The sequence below is a fragment of the Henckelia pumila genome, chromosome 1 (genome assembly GCF_033568475.1).
Source record: "Henckelia pumila isolate YLH828 chromosome 1, ASM3356847v2, whole genome shotgun sequence".
Classification (NCBI taxonomy): domain Eukaryota; kingdom Viridiplantae; phylum Streptophyta; class Magnoliopsida; order Lamiales; family Gesneriaceae; genus Henckelia; species Henckelia pumila.
Window position 1 is genome coordinate 2,934,292 of NC_133120.1, and position 13,901 is coordinate 2,948,192.

A 13,901-nucleotide genomic window follows, 5' to 3' on the forward strand; every position below is an offset into this window, starting at 1 on the left:
TTTTCCAAAAATTCAAATTTATCCAAAAATCAATTTTAAAAATTTCGGACTCGAACAATTCGATCCGATGCCTCGTGATCTTATCAAAAACATTTTTCGATCGGATCAAACACTAGAATTTCAAAAATTCAAAATTTTCAAAAATCAATTTTTAATTTTTCCGGGCTGCCCGGGACAATCCCGGGCAGCCCGTGCCCTGACCGGGCGCGGGCTGGGCAGCCCGCCGCTGCCCATTGGGCAGCGACGATCGCTGCGGCGCTGCCCTGGGCAGCGATTACATCTGATCGCTGCCCTTTTTTCATGCCCGTCAGAAAAATAAAATTTTTGATTTTTTTTAAAAAATGTTTTGTTTCAAAAACCCGAGGCCAAAAATTTTTGTACAATTGATTAATTTAATCGTTTGATCTGAGAAACCTGGCTCTGATACCACTGTTGGAAAATCGTGTTCAGATCAATTGAATCGATACCCGGTGCAGCGAAAGTTTAAAAATTTTATTTTTCTTTGATATGAAACAATTTCATATCATGGGTATCAAAACGTTTAACGATTAAATCACACATGTAAAATAAATAATAATTAATTAAATATTTTACCTCCAATCTCGAAGCGAGATTATGGACACCAACAGAATTTAATCTGCTCTTCTTGTATATCCCGGGAACCGATGGCGTCACGATCAATCACCGGAATAAGGTCCACGAACAGAAAACAGAAACCCTCTGATTTACTGCACTAGAAATCATTCAGAATTTTTGCGTAGCGAATAAACAGATATGATCTGTTAATTCAGAATTGTAATTTTTCACAAAAATCACAAGTCTGAATTTTCTCCGGGAGGGACAAGGATTTCGAAAAACCCTTAGAATATTTATATTGTAATTTCGAAAATTATAAGACACAAAGTTTTTGATTTTCGAACCCAACACCTCTATTTATAGATAATTTCTAGTTACAATTGTATCAGGACTCTAACTCTTTAAAGCCCACAATCCATAACTTAAGCCCAACAAGCCAAGCCCGTTGTTATAGAAATTAATATAAAATTCATCGTGACTCCGATTGATAAAATTATTTCACCAATGTGCACAGAAACCATTTCTGCATGTTTTAGAGTCAAGATAATTTTTCTGAATCCGAATTCAGTGATTTCCAAAAATGCCCATCACTTCTGTCATTTTAGGAAATTCCACTCCCTTTAGTTGAGAAATCCAATTTCTCTTTCATTAAATTTAACTCTTTAAATTTAACTATCTCTACGGGGTTTTAGTAATCCATTACTTGTGTAACCCTAAATGGTTCAGGAATACAGCTAGCCGTGGGCTCACAACTCCTTGTGACTCGGAACAACAATTTCCGACTTACCCAACGAATCATGGTAAGAGCGTCTAGCAACATCGCCCCATGATTCCCTAGGTATTACTGATAGTACCTGCAAGAACCAGTAGATTTTGGTTAGCATACAGTACGGTCCCTTCAACCAAATATCCCGATCGAATCAACAACCATTGGTGCATCGAGAGTCGTTCGAGATTCGATAACTATGCACAACATCTTGGAGATCTATTAGTGACATCGCATGTGTTACTAGGATAACCATTAACCTAAAACACATCATGTACTCTGGCCAGAGATTCGTCACACTAATATCTCCTCAGATCGCATAGGATATCCACACTCGCAAGTATGTGGTGAATCCTTGACAACAAAGCATTGACTCCTATATGCGTTGTAACTGTACCCAATCCCGACACCTGATGACCCCCATAGAGTCGGTAAACGAGTCAAAGCACAGTACTAGCATATAGAGTCTCAATGATGTTTCAAGTAATAAGGACTAATGATGTACAACCAAAAACGCAGACTTTATTCACTCGATAAGTGATAACCACTTGGAAAGTCCGAATAGAGTAGTTCGATCATTCATCATATGAATATCCATTTGCATGCTTCGAACATCTCTAAGTTCCCTACCAATGAAACGTGGTACTCTGCATCGCAAATGCTAGTCTCAAACTCGAGCGATCCTTATCCTTATTTTCGGACGGCTCAATCGACTAGGAACTGTTTAGAATATACAGTGACTATAAGATGTGTTTCATGATAGTCATCCCCATGTACTACCACATCTTACATACACTATAGTATATTCAAGGTCTTTATCAAAACAACAATAGTATATCACAATATAACAATATGAAGAAAGATAAAGTCATTGCCATTAATAAAATCTAAATTACATTAAACAAAGATTGTTTACACAAAGAGTCATAAAAGCCCTTAGCCACAAGTTGGCTATCCGGGCACCCACTCTTTCACTCATATCGTGACTATCAACAGCAGGTGTCGGGTTTGAAGTACCACAAGCAGGTGGCCACTGAGGAAAAGGGGGAAAAGGATGAGCCGAACTCGCCGCTTGAGGAAATTTGTGACTTAATGCACCAGTGAATCCCATCATGTAATCTATGAAAACGTCATGTCTTTGCTGAAAGTGATGGAATTCTTTACGATGTTGGCGCAAACCTTCCTCAATGGAAGTAACCCGCGCTTCCAAAGAATGAGGCGTCGCAGACTGTGATGCAGAAGCTCGACTAGCAGCAGCTCGAGCATTGAAAGATCTTCTAGCCTCACGTTCTCTTTGTTCACTAGCATATTGGTGGCGAGAGGATGAAGAACCACCGGGTATGAGAGCCGTAGGCTTCAACAACTCTTCAGTCGGGATCCAATCAACCCCCACTGCTTCACACAAATCAGTAATAATGGAAGGCAAAGCAAGGCCCCCCCTTGATCGACCAGTAAACACATTTTGAATCGTCTCTTGACAGATACGGCCCAAATCCATAGCCATTCCTTCCACGATGCAATACACAAGAATCGCCCTTTCACGTGTGACCTCATGATCATGGTCTGTGGGCTTCAGTCGAGCACAGACGAGAGCGTACCATCTCTTGGCATCACTTTTCAAATCAACCTTTCGCAACTTGGAAGGTTTAAAATCACTTCCCAATCTCCACACAGCTCCCTCGACACAGATAGATTGGATAATAGCATCATAATCAATGTCCCCAGATTGATATGCCACATACTCATCATTATCTATTGGCGGAATCTGAAAGAGAGTATTAATGGCAACCGAATCAAACGGCACCATGTGTCCTCTGACTAATACTTTGAAGTCAACGTGTTTAACTTTCAGATTGGCATAAAACTCTCGCACCACTGAAATAACAGCTTCTTGAGGCTGCTTAACAAATTGAAGCCATTGACGCTGTATCGCCTCATCCCCGACATTGCATCTAATAATTCCATTTGGCTCAAAACCAATGGTAGTGTCAAATCCTCTCTCAGGAAAAATATTCTTAGAAAGAAACTCTTGATAATTTGCTTCGGCCGTTGGATTCCAAAAACGATGATTATCAAAATCAGGGGTGGAAGAAGAAGATTCCCCCAACTTTGTTTTCTTCTTAGGAGCCATAAATCAAACACTTGGCAGGCACAATAGGAACTTGCAATTCACAAGAACAATTCAACAATCTTGATACCCACAACTAATAATTCCAGTCACCCCACCTCTACACTTCAATGTAACACTACGACAATCAATTCACCCCACGAAATGACAAATCCACTCCAAAATCTCCTTCCAGTTCAAGAACCCAATAAACAGAAAAGTGGGCACACACGTGAACAGAGAACTTACCACTAGAGCAAGAGAAAAATCCACAATAACCCAGAAACGTATAGCCTTGCACCAAGCTTGATGCCTCACCCGTGAACGAGAAGTTAGAGATTAGAGGAAACGAAAATTTATAAGGTAGAGAGGATGAATTGAGAGAAAAGAACAAAAATATAGAGATAAAAAGGAGAACAATTACAATAGAAAAAGAAAGGGAGAAAAAAATGGCATTTCAGAGAGAAAAGATTTGGAAGTAAAGGAAATATAAGGTAAAAATAGAAAAAGGGAATGGGAGAAAGAAGGGAAAGAAATCGGGCAATAAGTTTAGGCGGGGCGGGCGCGCGTAAGGAACGGCGGGCGCGCATAAGGCACTGCTCATGTTCTTTTATTCGTAAAGCGACGCGCGGGCGCGCTCTGGTGACCAGCGCCCGCGCATAGCACTCTGTAGAACTGCACTTGTGTTCATTGATTTCTGGCGCGGGCGCGCATAAAGTGAAGAGGGCGCGCATAGTGCACTGTAAATAATTTTGAGATTGGCCTTTCTTCATGCGCGGGCGCGCCACAGGAGGCGCGGGCACGCATAACCGTCTGGACCAGTTCTTCAGTTGTAATTTTCGGGACACGCGGCCGCGCGTGACATTTTGGAATTGTTTCCTGAAAATGAAATAAAGGAAAAAAAAATATATAACTAACAAGGAAATGACAAAATGCAAAGCAGAAACCGAAAATACAAAATTAAAATGAAAAGGACAAATGGGTTGCCTCCCATTTAGCGCTTGTTTTATAGTCCTCAGCCGGACTTGCACCAGTTTTAAGCCGGGTCTGTGAGGAGAGTACTCTCAGTACTTCTTACTTCAGTACCATGATAATGTTTCACCCTTTGCCCGTTCACTTTTAATATTCTTCCATCTGTACATCGCAGCTCAATCACACCGTGCGGATATACCTTCTCCACCATAAATGGTCCAGACCATCTGGACTTCAATTTTCCTGGAAACAATTTTAGACGGGAGTTAAATAACAATACTTTCTGACCTGCTTCGAATTCGCCAGGTACAATGTTCTTATCATGCCACTTTTTTGTTTGTTCCTTGTAGATCTTGGCATTCTCATATGCATCATTTCGAAACTCGTCCAATTCTGTCAACTGTAATTTACGTAACTCCCCCGATGCTTCGATATCCATATTCAGCTTCTTGACCGCCCAAAATGCTTTTTGCTCTAACTCCAAGGGCAAATGGCATGCCTTACCAAACACCAACCTATACGGTGACATCCCAATCGGTGTTTGGAACGCAGTGCGGTATGCCCATAATGCGTCATCCAGCTTGAGTGCCCAATCTTTTCTATTCGTCTTCACCGTCTTCTCTAATACTTGCTTGATTTCTCGGTTAGAAATTTCCGCTTGACCATTGGTTTGCGGATGATATGCACACGCCACCTTATGCCTGACACCATACTTAGCGAGCAAGGTATTAAAAATTTTATTACAAAAGTGCGTACCTTCATCACTGATTATTGCTCGTGGTGTCCCAAACCGTGTAAAAATGTTCTTCTGCAAAAATTTTACTACAACACGAGCATCATTAGTAGAGGTGGCCATTGCTTCCACCCATTTCGACACATAATCCACTGCTAATAGGATATAAGTGTAGCCAAAAGAAGGGTGAAAAGGACCCATAAAATCAATACCCCACACATCAAATAATTCAACTTCTAAAATGTTTGTGAAGGGTAATTCATGCTTTCGAGAAATATTTCCCGTTCTCTGGCACTTATCACATGATTTCACTAAGGTATAACTATTTTTAAATAACGTAGGCCAATAAAAACCAGATTGTAATACCTTAGAGGCAGTTCGGGTGGCTCCAAAATGTCCTCCATAGGGAGAGGAATGGCATTGTTCCAAAATTTCAGCTGCCTCTTGCCCCGCCACACATCGTCTAATCACTTGATCAGCACAACGTTCGAAAACATAGGGATCATCCCATAAATAGAACTTAACGTCATGAAAAAACTTCTTCTTTTGGTGTCGATTCAACTCTGGAGGCATAACACCACAAGACAAAAAATTCGATATATCAGCAAACCAAGGGGTATAGGAACTTACCTCAAAGATCTGTTCATCCGGAAACAGTTCCTTTATGCTTTCCTCCTCCTTCACGTTCTCTAACTCCAATCTCGATAAGTGATCTGCAAATTGATTTTCACTTCCCTTCTTATCCTTGATTTCAAAGTCAAACTCTTGTAACAGTAGGATCCACCTTATCAAGCGTGACTTAGCGTCCTTTTTGGCAAACAAGTAGCGAATCGCTGCATGGTCAGTATAAACAACTACTTTAGTACCAATTAAATATGGACGGAATTTATCAAAAGCAAAAACTACTGCAAGCATCTTTTTTTCTGTAGTAGTGTAGTTTTGCTGGGAGGCATCCATGGTGCGGCTGGCATAATATATGGCTCTGAAAATCTTATCTCTCCTCTAGCCTAATACGGCGCCCACTGCATAGTCACTAGCATCACACATAAGCTCAAAGGGCTCCTTCCAATCCGGTGCAATCATGATGGGTGCTGTGGTTAACGCTGTCTTTATCTTTTCAAAGGCCTGCAAACAATCATCATCAAAAATGAATGTAGAATCTTTTTCAAGTAAATTACACAGGGGTTTTGTGATTTTAGAAAAATCCTTGATGAAACGCCGATAAAACCCTGCATGGCCTAAAAAACTTCTGATGTCTTTTATGTTCTTTGGAGGTGGAAGCTTCTCGATTGCAACCACTTTAGCTCGATCCACCTCTAATCCATTGGATGACACTTTATGTCCAAGGACAATGCCCTCTTGAACCATAAAGTGACATTTTTCCCAATTTAGCACTAAATTTTTTTCCTGACACCTCTGCAAAACAAGAGACAAATTATGCAAGCAATGATCAAAAGAGGTACCAAATACAGAAAAGTCATCCATAAAAACTTCCATCACGTCCTCCACCATATCTGCAAAAATCGCCATCATACACCGCTGAAAAGTTGCAGGTGCATTACACAATCCAAAAGGCATCCTCCTGAAAGCAAACGTGCCATAGGGACACGTAAAAGTGGTCTTCTCCTGATCCTCTGGTGCTATAGCAATTTGATTATAACCTGAATATCCATCTAAGAAGCAGTAATAGCAATAACCAGAAAGTCTATCAAGCATTTGATCAATGAAAGGAAGTGAAAAATGATCCTTACGAGTAGCTTTGTTCAACTTCCTATAGTCTATACAAACTCGCCAGCCAGTTACTGTACGTGTGGAGATTAACTCATTATTTTCGTTTTTAACTACAGTAATCCCACCCTTCTTAGGCACCACTTGGACCGGAGATACCCAACTACTATCAGAAATAGCATAAATCACTCCCGCATTCAGCAACTTTAAAACTTCTTTCTTAACTACCTCTTTCATGGAGGGATTCAACCGCCTCTGATGATCAACATAAGGAGTATAAGACTCTTCCATCAAAATTTTATGCATGCAAATTGTTGGACTAATACCCTTAATGTCAGAAATTGACCACCCTAAAGCAGTTTTAAATTTTCTCAGAACTCGCAACAATTTATCTTTTTCTACATCAGACAAACGAGCAGATATAATAACAGGACAAGTAGAATTTTCACCAAGGAATTCATAACATAGGTGCGCAGGCAATGCTTTCAGATCATGAGTTTCAGGAGATACCTCAGGTGCACTATTTTCCAATGCTTCAGATTCCTTAGAACTCACCATTTTTTCTTTCGGAGCGCTGTCTAGGAATATATTTTGTTCATGTAACTCCCAATCTTCTTCCTTATCAACCACCTCGTCCGCCACCAAACACCTTTCTAGTGGGTCATTACTTCCTGCACATGAAAAGGAATTATGAGAATTAACAATTTCAATGCTCTTACATGTACTCACCTCGCTTGGCTCCCTCATGGTATGATAAATGTTGAAAATCACAGCTTCACCACCAACACGAAGTGTGAGCTCTCCTTTATGGACATCGATCAGTGCGCGTGAAGTAGCTAGAAAGGGTCGTCCAAAGATCAAAGGAGTTTCTTCATCTTCATCCATGTCTAAAATTACGAAATCTGCAGGAAAGATGAACTTGTCGACCTTCACCAAAACATCCTCCACAATACCTCGAGGATATGTGAGACTCCAATCAGCCAACTGTAAAGTGATGGTGGTTGCCCTGACTTCTCCAAGCTCTAAGGTCCTGTAGACAGAAAAGGGCATCAAATTAATACTTGCTCCTAAATCACATAACGCTCGATTAACTTTAGAACCACCAATAAAACAAGGGATAGTAAAACGCCCTGGATCCTTAAGCTTTTGTGGCAATTTTTTCTGCAGGATTGCACTACATTCTTCTGTCAAATTCACCACTTCATTGTCTTGCAATCTTCTCTTCTTGGACATTACATCTTTGATGAACTTTGCATAGTTAGGCATTTGTTCCAAGGCATCTGCAAATGGAATATTGATGTGTATCTTCTTAAAGATATCTAGAAACTTGGAAAATTGCTCATCAAGTGCCTTCTTCTTAAACCGCTGTGGGTATGGAAGTTGTGGCTTGTACATCGGTTTAGAGTCAGATCCTTCTTGGGCTCTTCAACCACAATTTCTTCAGCCACTGGTTCTTCTACTTCTTTTTCTCTGCACTTCTCTTCATCTTCTAACTTCTTCCCACTTCTTAACTCAACTTCTTTGCATTGTTCTTTTGGATTCACTTCAGTATTGCTGGGAAACTGCCCTCTATTTTGATCCTTCAAAGCATATGCAAGCTGTCACTACAAGAAAAACGCAAAAAGACAACGGATTTTATCTGTTGTCGTAGGGGGTTAAAAACTGTTGTAACTGAGGGTATTGTTAAAAGTACGCACCTACGACAACGGATAAAATCCGTTGTCGTAGGTGCATATACGACAACGGATTTTATCCGTTATCGTTAGGGGCGAATCCGTTGTCTTTGATAGAAACGACAACGGATTTTATCCATTGTCGTAGGGGCGTGCTTTTAACAATACCATCAGTTACAACAGTTTTAGACCCCTACGACAACGGATTTTATCCGTTGTTGTTTTCCATATAAAAAACAAAAAAAAATTAAAAAATATATACAAATTTCAATATTATAAATAAACCAAAATTTAAAATTTCAAAAATAAAATTTAATATATAATTTTTTAGTATTACAAATCACTCAAAATTAGAATTCTAATTCAATACAAATCGGAACATTCAAACATCAAATATACAACTTGCAGCAATTTCCCGAGCTCCTCATTGTTCCTCATGGCTCATGGCCAACAGCAAGTGTCTCGAGATTATCCTGTTCTTGTTATCACACACAGCATTTCCAACCAATTCCAACACCTTCAATCACTAACCAAAATGTTGGATAAAAAAACGAAATATATTAATACTAACTTGGTGTCGAGGCCTAAAAGTATTTTACAGGACAACACCTACACATATTATTTCATCAACCATATCTGAAATTTGAAACCACCACTTACCACCATTAATATATTATACGAGTCAATAATTATGCAATGTTTCAATATCACTATTTCACCATGCTAGCATTTGGAAGGCCCATTTAACATATTTTTCACGGAACAAGGATGCCAAATTTTATTGAGGAAAATGTAATCTCGAAGTAGCCATAAAATGCAAGCATAAATTATGCACTACCTTCATTATACGTGTATGGAACACATTTGAGAGGTACAAGGAACCTGCTAGAATACCAGAGATCCCTGGTAGCATAGATCTTTTCCAGGATGACAAGAGGAGCTGCAAGATAGCAATTAGCAAAGTTAGCATAATAATAAGTATAAAGAAAAAGGTAACGACATAAAAGAATGAATAGGCTGGTACCTAAACTCAAGAAACAAAATGATACTAAACAAATCAAAACAAAGGCCAAACCCTCAATTCCGAATTTGTTGACCGAAGCCCAGGCTTTCATGAAAGGAACAATCGAGCTGGAGTCTCCGATGGCGTGGTGATTGGAGAAACCCAGGCAGATTCCATGGTCTGGGAACAGTGTCACCTGCACAGCTAACACAGGGAAAACCACAGCATCCGTCGAATGAGTAGCCGGCGGGAGATTCGGAACACAGGCGTACAACTCGTCGGCAACTCGAGGGTGGTTCCCGGTGAGGTGATTGAAGTCTTTCATGCATTCGGCTATGGTAAGCGACACAGAGTCTCCCACCACGAATCTCGAATAGGGCCTGCTGGAATCCAGAGGATGGACGATAATCCCAGAAAGTCGCATGAAATGCTTGAGCGTCTGGAGCAACGATTCCTTGAGTTTGGGGACGATGGATTCAACGAAAAAAGACTTGGAGATGGGGAAATCGAAGAACATCAGAAGCTCCACTGGGTGGAAATAGATACATACCTCATCAAACACCTTCCTGGAAAAATATATATATACATCAATCACGGTTCAAGTTCCGGATTCTCGGTGAAAATGTAAACCTCATCAAACCCCTTCCTGGAAATATAAGAAAAAAGAAAACAAGGAAACAAGTTACTTGATGGTCAAATTACTATAAATTCACCAATGTCTTTATTATTATTATTATTTTTGTAAATTTTTCAGATATTAACTTTTTCACATATTTTTGGGCATAGTGATAATATTTGAGAATGGTTACAATCCCATGAGAAAATTAATTTAAGCTAGCAGTTCTAAAGTTCCTATTATTTTAAATATGTGTGTGTGCACAATAACTCTTTTTCATTTCCGATCAGAATTTCAACAGTTGGATTAAACTAATAATATAACAATATTTGACCCAAAAAATAGTACATAAAATTTAGATCATATTAGTCACATGATGCGTAAACACTACATTAACTCTAGCAAGAATAATATTAAAAAATGGTTCACCAAAAAATTGAGAAAGTGGAGCTCGCACATTATGACAGTGAAATATGAGGTAGGAATTAATGCAAACTACTAGATGGAGTAGAATCTATTCGGTGAAGAATCATTCATTAAAGAATTGATGATCATATATACCCATAAATCCGCATTATTCACAACTCACCTCTGAATGTATGCATCCCCATGAGAAAAAAGGTTGTTTAGTGTTCCTTGGTTTTCCGCCGCAACCTCTGTATTCATACAATTCACAGGAAGTATATACACATCTTGGCACCCTCTGAAATGAAGTTTCGAGAGGTACACTGCCACAAGTAACAACCTACAGTACACAATCACTCTATGATGTAAAGTGTAAGAAAAAATCACTGAGGAGAGCAGAGCACCAATGCTTAACAAGATTTAGGCCACATCCAGCAAACAGTTTAGCAGCATAATAGAAACTGGGAGAGCACCAATGTTTAACAATATTCCAAAAGCAAAAGACCAAGAATCTCCGTATTAGTAACTCAAACATGTTTACATGGTGAATTGGTTGGAGGATGAAACTTGAGTTCTTGTAACACTCTACGCCTCCAAAGACATCTCTAAGAAAATGAGATCAGATTCAGAACTATCTTATATTTTCCAAGTTTAAAGAGAAAAGTCACACAAGGCAAAGCTAAAGGTGACGATAAAATAATCATTCAAGTCCTCAACAAGGTTAAAAATAAAAAGATAAAGCAATACGAAGCCACGTACACAAATTGAAGCACAATGTATCGCCTTTTCTCAGCGAATAACACTGCAAAAGTAGAAAATTCCAGCGGCCACCATTTTTTACCTGAAAATTAGCACAGAAAATGCCAAACCAAAACTTACCAAAACTTACAAGTATTAATATAATATATGAAGTAGAATGGAGTGTTTCCTGTATATGAATAATAAGTTAAATATCAAGTCCTATCTAGCTAGCTAGATCACAAGAACATGGTAATTAAAATCTGCTACCTCAACTTATGCCAACTAGCCATACCCTCCCCCCTCCCCACCCCGAGAGAGTATACATGGGTGCCAATATGTATCCTAAATCCTAATCATGTATCTTCTTTATTTTTCTTACATTCCATCCTTTACACACAGTCGGACTGATGGTTGTGTCTCGCCACTGTCGAGTTCTCGATCTTCAAAGCCCCTTCAGCTGTTGAACTAATCCGGCTAGTGCAGCCAACTTCTTGAATGCATTCGCAACGACCACATAAGATGCTTTGGCGGTCGATATCATTCTTGTCAACTGCAAAACGGAAGAGTAAGTTACAAGTTAGCTCTAACTTGTGTTGATTGATATGCTTGCAAGTTGAATCATATATCAAGATGTGTGGAATTCATGAACCTCACATTTATGAAGTTTCAAATTCTTGGAAGCTTGATGATTTGTTTATTTTAATTTTTTTTTTTTTGTATATGGACCAAGTATGGTTTATAAGAAGCTCACCGGAGGCGATTAAGGAAGCCAAATTAATGTTGATATTATCAATCTCTACGACCTCTTCACCAGTGGTGCTCAACTGCCAAAACAATGGCCAAAAGAGATTTCAGCAACTGCCTAGGAAATGTCTTTATGCCAATTTGCCTGCAAATTATTTATAGTGCAGAAGCAGACAAGTAAATCATAAGGATGCACTTCAAATCTTGTGAGCCGCAAATGTCTTTATGTAGAATCAATAGATTTTTATCACCATAATTTTTAAAACATATATATATTACAATTTATTTTTATTAGCTCCTCGTTTACGTTACCAAATTTCATTCTCATTCTTAGATACACCTCAGCGAATTTAACAAAAAAAGACAAAGAAACACCACAACAAAAAAAAATAAATACCCGTTACTTACTCTAATTTTTTTCTCCGGAGTTAGAGCAGCCCCAATGCTCACCAGAATATATCCAAACACGGCTGAAACGAGCTAAAAAGAGTGGAATGTTTCAGAATGGTTTCCTAAACTTTGATTCCAAGCTAAAACACTTCTAATCAACCCAAAATGGCTAATAAAGGATAAGGGCAGTCACCTGGTGCAGAATCAACCACGAACATGGCTTCGAGACACGCACAGTAGGGATCCTAACTGAATGGAGGTCGGACGACCTATTTCCGGTGATCGATCGGCGAGTATGGTGCCGGAGCAAAGCTGGGTCGAAGGGGCGATGGATTGCGGCTAGGGTTTGGATTTCCTTTTCTTTCTTTTGTTCTTTGTTCTGTTAAGGAAGCTTGTAGGTAAATGTGTTAAATACGTAAGTTATCAGGTTTTTTTAAAATAATTTTTTTAAAAAAAAAAAAAAAAGAAAGGACAACGGTTTAGACAAAAGTGTTGTCTTACACTACATAAAACAATAAAAAAAGACAACGGTAAAAAAAACCGTTGTCGTAGAGCTTCAAAAAAATGCACATAGACAACGGTTAATTAAAACCGTTGTCATAGGCCTAAAAAACCCGCTCATAGACAACGGTTTTTAAAACCGTTGTCTTTTACACATATAAGACAACGATTTTTAAAAAATTGTTGTCTTCTTTCATTTAAATAAGGCCAACGACAACGGTTTTTGTAAAAACCGTTGTTAAAAGTCAAAAGACAACAGTTTGTGTATAAAACCGTTGTCTTTTTAGTGTGGTTAATTAGCATATTTGTTGTAGTGTGTCCAATCTGTGTCTCCATGGATTTCATCATAGCTCCTAAACTGCACATGTGTGTCTCAATGCTGTCCATTCGAGTTTCAGTCCTCGACATTCGCTTGTTAGATTCAGTAACAAATGTAGACACCATATCTTCCAACGACGCTTTACCTTCCCCTTGATTTGTGTTGAATCCCGGAGGGGGTTTCAACACATTCTTGTTGTTGGCATAAGAAAGGTTTTCATGGTTACGTAAACCAGGATGATAAGTATTAGGAGGAGGGTTACCTCGATAATTTCCATAGCCTCTAGGATTGATATATTGAGCTTCCTCAGGTGGATGAGATTCTTCTATGGCAACTGATACACCTGCAGGTTCTGCGATATTCACCTTGTTCAGAGAAGCAACTTGTGTACTCAACGCAGATAACTGTGCAGTAATGGATGTAAGAGGATCCACACTGTACACTCCCTTCTTGACTCCCGTACGTTCAGATGGCCATTGATAACTATTGATAGTCATCTGTTCCAGCATATCATAAGCTTGAACGGGGTCCTTGGCAAATATAGTACCTCCAGCAGCAGAGTCCACCGACATTCTTGTATGCGTATTTAATCCATTGTAGAAAAACTCTATTTCTTCCCAATCTGCA

The 13,901-nt window shown here is 39.2% G+C and overlaps 1 protein-coding gene across 1 annotated transcript; it reads right to left on the reverse strand.

Moving 5' to 3' along the window:
- Positions 1-8,906: 8,906 nt before the first annotated feature.
- On the reverse strand, positions 8,907-10,155 carry LOC140876383 (malonyl-coenzyme:anthocyanin 5-O-glucoside-6'''-O-malonyltransferase-like). The gene is made up of 4 exons (XM_073280337.1): positions 10,109-10,155; positions 9,580-9,997; positions 9,394-9,495; positions 8,907-9,081 (listed from the first exon to the last, which is right to left on the reverse strand). Exons 2-4 carry the CDS (start codon positions 9,980-9,982, stop codon positions 9,041-9,043), a joined length of 546 nt encoding a protein of 181 aa, XP_073136438.1. The 5' UTR covers positions 9,983-9,997; positions 10,109-10,155; the 3' UTR covers positions 8,907-9,040.
- Between the last annotated feature and the right edge of the window lie 3,746 nt (positions 10,156-13,901).